At 37.1% G+C, this 10604-nt stretch overlaps 1 protein-coding gene across 1 annotated transcript in view; it reads right to left on the bottom strand.

Annotated features, from left to right (window-relative positions):
* The window catches only part of WDHD1 (WD repeat and HMG-box DNA binding protein 1), a 66266-nt gene extending 55670 nt beyond the window's left edge, over positions 1-10596 (bottom strand). The window contains exons 1-3 of the mRNA XM_059182150.1: positions 10484-10596; positions 10178-10270; positions 423-534 (exon numbers count right to left, since the gene is read on the bottom strand). Of these exons, the coding sequence (XP_059038133.1) occupies positions 423-534; positions 10178-10254 (189 nt within the window). The 5' untranslated portion in view covers positions 10255-10270; positions 10484-10596. The remainder of the gene's footprint in view (positions 1-422; positions 535-10177; positions 10271-10483) is intronic.
* Positions 10597-10604: the final 8 nt, after the last annotated feature.

Raw genomic sequence — 10604 nt, forward strand, 5'->3', positions numbered from 1 at the left:
AGATTTTAAACCCATTCAGATTCAGATTTTACTTGTAAAAATTTTGGGAAATTTATTGTATTATTATGGTACACATTTGAATATTATGATTTCATAAGAGAAAAAAATAAAAAGCACATTCAAAACTTCAACAAAAATATTCTTTACACATTTATAAAAAATCAAACAGCAGTATCACTTCTCATGGTTTGCTATAAATGTTTCCAATACCGGGGCGCCTGGGTGGCTCAGTGGGTTGGGCCGCTGCCTTCGGCTCGGGTCATGATCTCAGGGTCCTGGGATCGAGTCCCGCATCGGGCTCTCTGCTCAGCGGGGAGCCTGCTTCCCTCTCTATCTCTCTGCCTGCCTCTCCATCTACTTGTGATTTCTCTCTGTCAAATAAATAAATAAAATCTTTAAAAAAAAAAAAATGTTTCCAATACCTTCAAAGCACATGAATATGCCTTTTCTCCAACGTTAATGGACTTAGGATCATCATCATCTAAGTCTTCCCAAATCCTCACATCACCATCACTTCCACAAGTCACAATGTAACTGTGAAGGGAATACACTCATTAAAAGGTCATCCAAGTTTCAGGAAAGAAAAAAAAAAGTCACCCAGTTTCAGGCCTATTAATTTTTTGGGAATACTTTATCTTCTTTTCAATAAAATTAAAGTGTTACTCAATGTTTTCTCACTTTACATACATAGGTCTTAATAAAAAGGCCTGCTAATCTCCTATCCTATAAAACGAAAAGTGAGTTTAATGTTCCCTACAGTTTCTCCTTGGCATAAAATTCTTTATCTGGAATAATGTAAGAAAGTTGAATGGGTAATCTCTGTTAACAACAGGGACCAGGTCTACCTTGCTCACCACTGTGCCTCTAGCACAAAGCAAGCAGACATATAGAAGCCTTGATAAATATTTGTTGAATGAATAAGTGGATGGATACAAGAGCTCAGTTATCCTAAGCTGATTATCAAATGGCCACCTGTATCTCTCAAGTCTTGTTTTAAACCCATATTCCTGGTGCTTTTATTCATTTGGTATGTGTCCTGACACATATAAAAGCAAAAAATATAAAAAAGTAACATGGCAAATGGTAAAGAGAAGCCACATAAAGAACTGTAGAGGTTCATAAGAAAGGTGGTGTCTACATGGGGAAGTCAAAGGGCAAGTAGAACTGGATATGCTGAGATTGGTGAAAAGAGCAGTTCCAGAGGAAACCACATGAACCAGAATATGAAGTTAGTAAAATATGGGGGAGTTCACTTAGAGCAGAACAGACAGTACAGGAAATTGAGAAAGAAAATGTAGATTGGGGGTCATCCTATTCACAATGATCTTAATGCAAGTGTAGAAGCTTGGATTCCCTTCTATAGGAAATAAATAGAACCGTTAGTCTTTTTGTCTAGGACATTCCTTTTTTTTTTTCTTTTCTTAAAGTTTGTATTTATTTGCTAGAGACAGAGAGAAACCACAAGACAGAGGGAAAAGCAGACTCTGTGCTGAGCAGGGAGCCCAAAGCGGGGCTTGATCCCAGGACTCTGTGATCATGAACTGAGCTGAAGCCAGACACTTAACCAACTGCGCCACCCAGGTGCCCCAGCTTAGGACAATCCTGATTTATGCATACAGCTGGTTTAGAATAGGTCAATTTTTTTAAATTTTAAGACATATTAGTATTGGGGCACCTGACTGGCTCTGTCAGAAGAGCCTGTGACTCTTAATCTTGGGTTGTGAGTTTGAGCTCCATGTTGGGCATAGAGGTCACTAAAAAAAAAATACATAAACTTTAAAAAATAAATAAAATGTAGTATCTTTAAAAAAAACATTAATATTATTTGCATCAAAACTGGTTAGGTGGGTTTGACAGACCTCTTTGCATTTCCAGCTTCTGCCATGATCTTGTTTACTAGTGAAACATGTACAATTAAAGAATTCTCCCTTTATCACATAAGTAAATCTAAAAGACAAGTGATAACCCATCTCCCCATTCCAATCCTTTTTTTAATTAGCATATAATGTATTGTTTGTTGCAAGGCTACAGGTCTGTGAATCATCAGTTTTACACTACTTGATGCAACATAACTAAGACCTCCTTTCGCAGACAATAGGGACTAACAAACAAAAGCTAAAGTGAAGTCAGTCAAGAGGCCCTACAGTGATTTCTTTTAGTCCTCAGTAGTGATGGGATAAGGACTTCATATTACTGTGCTACTGACTATTTGACCCAATCAGCCGGCCAGCAAGGAAGAAGTTGCAGGTGCCAGTTGGCAGTACCAATGGCAAATTATAGTGAAATACAGTGGAATTAATGAGAAATATATGCAACAAATAGTTAAGTTAAATAGTTAAGTTGAGCTTTTAGAGTTGCCTAAACATTCTTCTGTGTTTTTGTCATTTACTATAGGAATAAAACTAAATGTTAACTTTATTATTGATTATGCCTTTGAATGAAGTACCTTACAGTAGCAACTAAAAAAAAGCTACAAGTTTAACAAAAGTACACATTTAACAAAAAATTAAATACTACATTTCTGCTTCTCAAGAAGTTGATAATGGAACTGTAACATGAACAAAATGTTAGTTGACGCTTATCATGGGGGCTGGATTGATAACACCAACCATATGAAGTCAGAAGACACAAAATTTCTGAAGAAACCTGAGCATCTACTTTGTAAGTTAGTAGTTATTTTGTGACTTCCTGAAAACCATGCTTCTACAGCTGCAGAGTCTGCATTTTGTCAGGCAGAACTTTTCATAATTTAGTAGTGTCCAATAGAACTTTATCTTAAAGGATGGAAATGGTCTCAAACAGGCTCCTGAGTAATTAAAGTGGGGTTTAAAATGTCACTCATGCAACTGAGGAACTGGATTTTAAATTTAATTAACTTTAATTAAAATCTAAAGAGCCACCTGTGTCTGGTGGCTATTGTACAGAACACTACAGCATTAAAACAGATGACAGCGATTCTAAATTAATTTTGTTCATTTTTCATTTTAATTTTTCGAATTCAAGTATGAAGTAAAGTTATAGCTGTTAATACGTTGTTGCCATTAGTAAAATAATTTTTCAAACAGTTAAATGATACTGGCTATATTTCAAAGTCATCAGAGGGTTTAAATAGAGAATCAGTCAGATTAATTCCAATAATGGCTTAGTCTTATCTTCAGCTCATGGAAACAAAGTAAAGCTTCTAGAAGTTTATTCTGTGGATGTGAAACATCTAACATCATTGGCGATTCTATATAACTTCATTTGAAAAGTTCAATGCTAAAGATAAAATTCTTTATTTTTGTACTAATACAACATTTTGGTTGAGCACAGCACTGTAGCAAAAACAATGTACTTACTGAGTTAAGAAACCTATGAAACATGTATGTACTTCAAATTGAAAGTGTAATTCATAACCAAATGCACTGTGATAATGTACCAATTAAAACAGAAGCCATAATTGTCAAATTCTGAGATCATTTTATTTATACCAGAAAAACAACAAAATTTTTTTAACAAACTGATATTAAATACATAAAAATACTTCAGCATTGCATGAGGTGCTTTTTCTTCTGCCTATCATCACTTAGTATTTTTTAAATATTTGAGCCTTTGAAGAGTGACTTTTTAAAATTTAAATTTAATTAGCTAACATATAGTGATGATTAGTTCTAGATCTAGTGTTCAGTGATTCATCAGCTGTGTATAATACCCAGTACTCATCACAGCAAGTGTCCTTCTTGATGCCCATCACCAAGTAACCCCATGAAGAGTGAATTTATAAAACCTACATGTCCTATAATGATGGTATTATTATTACTGGAAACAAGTTCCCTAAGTCTTAGAAGCATCTTGCTCAAAATCAGTTAATAATTTTTAATTTAAGCATTCAACTTAAGGCTTTGAAGCTTTCAGTAAAATGCAGTTAATGAAAACAAAGCTTATGCACAGGAAGATAACTAAAACATATCCCTTCAAAAGCAAATAAGAATTGAACAAACTGTACATTAAAAGCTAAAAGACTGAATGATATAATTTTGAAACTCATTCATTGTACTCTGGAATATCTTGACCTATGAGAAGAATTTTTTGAGGGAACTCCTTTTTCAATTGTATAAATTTATGAACATATTCATAAATTTATTTTTAAATTTTTTATTTAAAAATTTTAAATTTTAAATTAAGTACACTTAAAATTTGTGAAACATTCAAAGAAACCACACACAACTTACCTGATGAATTTTATCTTTAAAAATATTAAAGAACTAATAAAATAAAGTAAAATAAATTTTAAAAATATTGAAGACCTCACTACTGAAAAAGGATACTCTGAATACAGGTTAAAAAAAAAAACAAAAAAAAAAACCAGAACTTGTAAAAATACTGAAGGTGAAAGATTTACCTATTTAAAATAAATTTTTAAAAATTGAGACTCTTCTGGGACGCCTGGGTGGCTCAGAAGGTTGAGTTTCTGCCTTCAGCTCAGGTTGTGATCTCCAGGTCCTAGGATGGAACCTCATGTCAGACTCCCAGATCAGTGGGGAATGTGCTTCTTCCTCTCCCTCTGCCTCTCCCCCTGCTTGTGTTCTCTCTCTCTCTAATGAGTAAATAAAACCTTTACCAAAAAATAAAAATAAAATAAATAAAAATTGAGATTCTTCCATTTAACAGAATTTGCTTTGACCTTACCAGGTATGTGAGAACCTAAAGAGAGTATTTTCTGATTGAAAAGTATTATGGTCTAGGGTCACATGGGTGGCTCAGTCAGTTAAGCATCTCTGTTGGACTCAGTCATGATCCAGAGTCCTGGGATAGAGTCTGCCATCCATCAGGGCTCCCTGCTCTGCCTGCTGCTCCCCCTGCTTGCCCGCTTGTACATGGGCTCTCTCTCTCTCTGACAAATAAATAATCTTCAAAAAAAATTATGGTCTAAAAGAAAGTCACTGAAGGTCTCACTTCAAGTTCTCACTATAAATTTAACTCTGAGGAAGACTCCAATTTTATAATAAAAATAAAAAGACAATATTGAAAAAAATATTTTTCAGAAAAATATCAGCAATATCATGTTAGAGGAAGGCTAAAAAATGATTACAGTACATGAATATGTACCAAAAATATTCTATTTATGTAAATGTTTGGATTATATGTTCAATGTTTAGAAAATCAAAGTAAAATTTTTTTTAATGTTTTAATGTCAAAAATGTTTTTATGAAAAAATGTTTTGAAACAGTTTTTGAAAAGAAATGTTACAGATCTACCAAAACAGAATAATTTGCGAATCAATAAATAATTTTAAAAACTAATTTTAACTCTTGAAAGTTTTCTCCTCATTCCCAAAGGTGCTCTGGTTTGGATGGTAAGAAAATCACTGTTAAGTTTCTGAGTAAAAAAACCACTGTAAGGACTAATTCTATCATGCTTTTATCCTCTTTGTGACATAACTACAAGAAGCCAATGATTACCAAGTTATTTCTCACCATCTGGATTCTCCATCCTCACAAAGCAATGTTCTGTCCCTCATCTGACCCCCCTCTCCCTGACCCTTCCACTGGCCTCATGAAATTCACGGTCAGGCACCAGAAAAATCTCTCCATCCTCAGCTTTTTTTCCCAACATTTCTTCTGAGAACACTGCTTCATCTTCAGCCCTCTTAAAGGGTGGCTAATTTTTCTTCTACATTCCTGTGGGGTCTATTGATGGGCCTCCCTTGCATTTCACTATTACTTCCATTCTATTGCTACAAACTATTCTTAAAAAAAAAAAAAAAAGAAAAAGAAAACAGCAAAAAACTGCTATCAAAACACTTATAAATCACTAGAGAAATCTCCCATGTTCCCTAAGAATTTTTAGCACAAGGCTGGCTCACTGTCATTCTCTAAGAACACTATTCCTATCGTAATTCTTAGTATTATCAGTATCCATTTAGACAAAGACTTACACCAAACCTTGTCTTCCACCTCATCCTCAAACCCCCATGGTCATAGCATAAATTTTGTCTTTATCAATATTGCAACTGCTTCATAACTTCAATTTCAATCACCCTAATCACTTATCTTTTCACCTTATACCCTTAATATCCTAACTTCAGCAATTTTTTTACTTCTATTAGGATCTACAATCTATTGAAACTACTTCCTCACTGTCTCTCACTCCCTTCAAATTCTCACATCCCTCCTAATCTGGCTTAGATTCCAGTCTGTCCTTCAGATCACTCCTTTACCTCATCCTCAAACTCTCTGACCCTTCTTCACTGTGTCATATACTTACCTGGCAAATTCCCTATCTATGCCTATTAATAAATTTGTACTTGAAGCACCTGGGTGGCTCAGTTGATTAAGTCTCTGCCCTTGGCTCAGGTCATGATCCTGGGGTCCTGGGATCGAGCACCACTGCAGGGTCCCTGCTGTGTGCTCTTTCTCTTTCTCCCTCTTCCTTAAGCAAGTAAATAAAATCTTTAAAAAAAAAAAAAAAAAAAGTTTGCACTTGCAGAGCTAAACGCAGCTAGAGAAAAACACATAACTGGGTTGTCTGGTCTCACTTTAAATTTGTGATCACTAACCTAAAGTAGGCTTAGTGCTGCCCAGTATTCCACCTAACATTTCCCTAGGCCTTTCAGCTTTCCTTCTCTTCTGAACATCTATCTCATATATACTCCTCTTTCTTCAAACCTTTACTGCCTCCCACTCTTAACTTTGCTTCTTCTTTTACTCAGAAAACAGATGCAGTCTACAGAAATTGGCTGCATGTTCTCCCCATCCCATTTAGTTGCTCCTTCCTTCCACTTGTGAATTTGACCATGCTCTTACCTTTGGCCACTGTTTACCCCTTATGCACTATACTGTAGCCCCTCTCACCTACTGAAGGCTACCACTCCAGCAATTCTCCCTCTTTCTATTCTAATATCAACTTATCCCTCTCTGTCAGATCATCCCCACTCTACATATACTGTATCTCTCACCTTAAAACAAAGACCTTTCCTGACCTCAAATTCCTATCCAACTACCCTTGCTCTTTATGTGTCATCCTTACGAACTCCAGTTCCTTCCTTTCCATTTTCTTGAATCTACTGAGACAAGGTTTTCATTCTTACCACTCCATTTAAAAAGCTCAAGATCATCCAGTGCCTCCATATCACTAAATCTAATGGTGGATTCTCAGTCCTCAACTTGACCCACCACCATCTGACATAGTTTATTACTTCTCTCCCTTTTTTTTTAAAAAAGAATTTATTTATTTATTTGACAGAGAGAGACACAAGAAGAGAGGGAATATAAGCAGGGGAAGTGCAAGAAGGAGAAGCAGGCTTCCACCAGAGCAGGGAGCCTGATACAGGGCTCCATCCCAGGACCCTGGGATCATGACCTGAGCCAAAGGCAGAAGTTTAACAACTGAATCACCCAGACGCCCCACTTTATTATTTCCTTCTCCTTAAAATGCTTATATTTCAGGGCACCTGGGTGGCTCAGTGGGCTAAGCCTCTGCCTTCGGCTTGGGTCATGATCTCAGGGTCCTAGGACTGAGTCCCACATCGGGATCTCTGCTCAGCATAGAGCCTGCTTCCCCCTCTCTCCCTCTACCTGCCTCTCTGTCTACTTGTGATCTCTGTCAAATAAATAAATAAAATTAAAAAAAAAAAAAAGCTTCTATTTCATTTGCCTTCTAGACATCATTCTTGTCTCTTGATTTTCTGCTTTTCCAGTCACCTTTTCTTAGTCTCCTTAGCTGGATCTTCCTCTCCAACTTGATCTCTAAATGTTTTGGAGTGTCCCAGAGCTTAGCCCTTGAACCTTTTTCCTTTACATTTACTCTATCCCTAGGCGATTTCATCTAAGTTCATAGCATTAAATATCTACTTATTGACAACTTCCACATGTAGATTTGCAGCCTGGACCTCAATCCTGAACTCCAGGAAACATCAGCAAAAATAGATTTCTAGGGTGCCAAGGTGGCTCAGTCGGTTAGGAGTCTGCCTTCAGCTCAGGTCATGACCCCAGGGTCCTGGGATCAAGTTCCACATCAGGCTCCCTGCTCCGTGGGGAGTCTGCTTCTCCCTCTCTTTGTACCTGCCACTCTGCCTGCTTGTGATCTCTCTCTCACACTCTAATAATAAATAAATATTTTTTTAAAAAACCATATAGATTTCTGTTTCTAGCTTACATTTATTACTTCTCCTAGCTTTCAACCCATTTTATCCAACTGTCTACATCTCTAATTGATCTCAAAGAAACATTCTAAATGTCCAAATGTAAACTCCTAATCTCTACTCTCATTCTACCTCTGAAATAATCTCTCCAAGCATTTCAGATATCTGTGAATGGCACTATCATTTCTCCAAATGTTATATCCAGAAACATAGACATTATCCCATACATCTCCATCTCCCTCTCCTTCATCTTTAATGTCTGATCCACCCTATTGATTCTACCTTTTAAGTATTTCCTGAATGTATCCTTTTTTCCATACACATCTTCTCTAGTTCAAGCTTCCATCATACTCTATCAGAGTAATACAGATCCCAGTCTTTCTGCATCTACTTCTACTCCTCCAATTCATCCTCCACGTAACTTCTCAAAAACAAGAGTCTGGTCACATGTTTCTGCTTCAAATTTTTAAAATATTCCTACTGCTTTTAGAATAAAAATATTATTCTATTATTATTATAATATGTATAATATATATTATACATATATACTTATATATAACATATAAATACATATAAATATATATTATAAACATTATTCTAATATTATCATATTAAGATTCCTTAATAAAGTACAGAAGGTCCTGGCTAGGATAACTGCTACCTACCTTCACAGATTCATCTCTCATCAGCCCCCGTATCACACTCTACATTTTGGCATCCCTAGCTTTCTTTCAGTCTTTTAAGCATGGTCCCTACCCCCACTGGAATTTTGCAGTGTTCCCTCTGTCTGGAATGCCACCACTACCACCGCACTGCCATCATCACCCCATCTCTTTTTACTCCCGAACGTCTACTCAATCTTCAGATCTCATCTCAAGAAACAACCCCTCAGAGAAACCTTCCCTGCTTCCTCAAGCTGTATCAACTTCCCTTCAAATATACTTATCATTGCACCTATCACTTATTTCTAAACACACATTTGCTTTTGTGATTAATTTGTGCTCAATGTATGTCGATTTAAAAAGACTTCAAGGTCAATTAAGGAACAGATTGTGCTTTGTACTACTGTGCCTCTAGCCTCCACCAGACTTGACACCCAAGTATATTTTTCAGTGAAAGAATCAACACAGGAGTGACCGTGGAAGCCACACAACTGGACAGTACTGCAGAGGAATGAAACTTAAAAAGGTAAAAGAGACCAGGGCTTTGGGAAAATATCACAATTTAGCAATCAAGCAGAGGAAATAAATTGGGAAAAAAGCTATCAAAAGGCGGTATGGGGTAACTGAGTGATGGACATTAAGAAGGGTACCTGATATAACGAGCACTGGGTATTATATTAAGACTGATGACACTGGGGCGCCTGGGTGGCTCAGTGGTTAATCGTCTGCCTTTGGTACAGGTCATGATCCCAGGGTCCTAGGACGGAGTCAGGCCATCAGGATCCCTGCTGAGCAGGAAGCCTGCTTCTCCCTCTCCCACTTCCCCAGCTTATATTCCCTCTCTGTCAAATAAACAAATAAAATCTTTAAAAAGAAAAAAAAAAAAAAAAAGACTGATGAATCACCCACCACGACCTCTGAAAGCTAAAAATACATTATATGTTAATTTTTAAAATAAATTAATTTTTTAAAAAGCTGTCAAAAGGTTAAAAACAACAATGAAAAAATGAAATAGCATTACAAAAGCCACGGAAAGATACAATACCAGAAAGATAGAACAGGCCACTGAATTTGACAAGTAGGTGATTTGACAATAAAATAATGTGGGACGCAGAGAGGAAGGCAACAAAAGAAAATTCCGGGGGAAAGGTCACATCTTTCCAACTCGTCTGGAAATATGATTTTACACTCGCTTTTCCGAGATACTAGTTCTACCATGTAGGTCCGAATTGAACAATAAATCTAAGGAAAATATGTGTGCCATTTTAGATTTCAGCCTTATTTCTCTCTACATGGGTGAGTCATTTTAGGCTGACTACTTATCTACCTTAAAACAACAAAAGTGCTAATACTTACACCCGAAATACTGTTTTTGTTTTTCCAAGCACCTTACCTCCCCAAATCATCAAAACAGACATCTGTGTGTCCCTCTGTATGTCCAAATCTCATCGGCTTCTGTGTGGCAGGCATCTTTTCTTCTACCTACCTAAAAATGTTTTATAAAAGCTAATATTATTTTAAAGGTGAGGAAAGACAGTGACTGATGGGGAAGGGAAGTTAGTCTCCGGCGGCCCCTTTCCCCCCACCCTGGTGGCACAAACAAGATATAATAGAGGGTCTGCCAGACAATAAGCCGGGAAAAGGACACGCTTCCCTTCGGTGCGCGACACGGGCACCGGCAGCGGGAACGAGTACTCACCAACCGGACCGACCTTCTCCACTGTTGAAAAACGCGTTGCAAGAGCCAACCGAGCGCCGCTTCCCGCGCTCTGGCGAGCTCGCTACACTGCGCCTGCGCCCGCTCGCCCACGCCCAGCGGC

Source organism: Mustela lutreola, chromosome 7 (assembly GCF_030435805.1).
Source record: "Mustela lutreola isolate mMusLut2 chromosome 7, mMusLut2.pri, whole genome shotgun sequence".
Classification (NCBI taxonomy): domain Eukaryota; kingdom Metazoa; phylum Chordata; class Mammalia; order Carnivora; family Mustelidae; genus Mustela; species Mustela lutreola.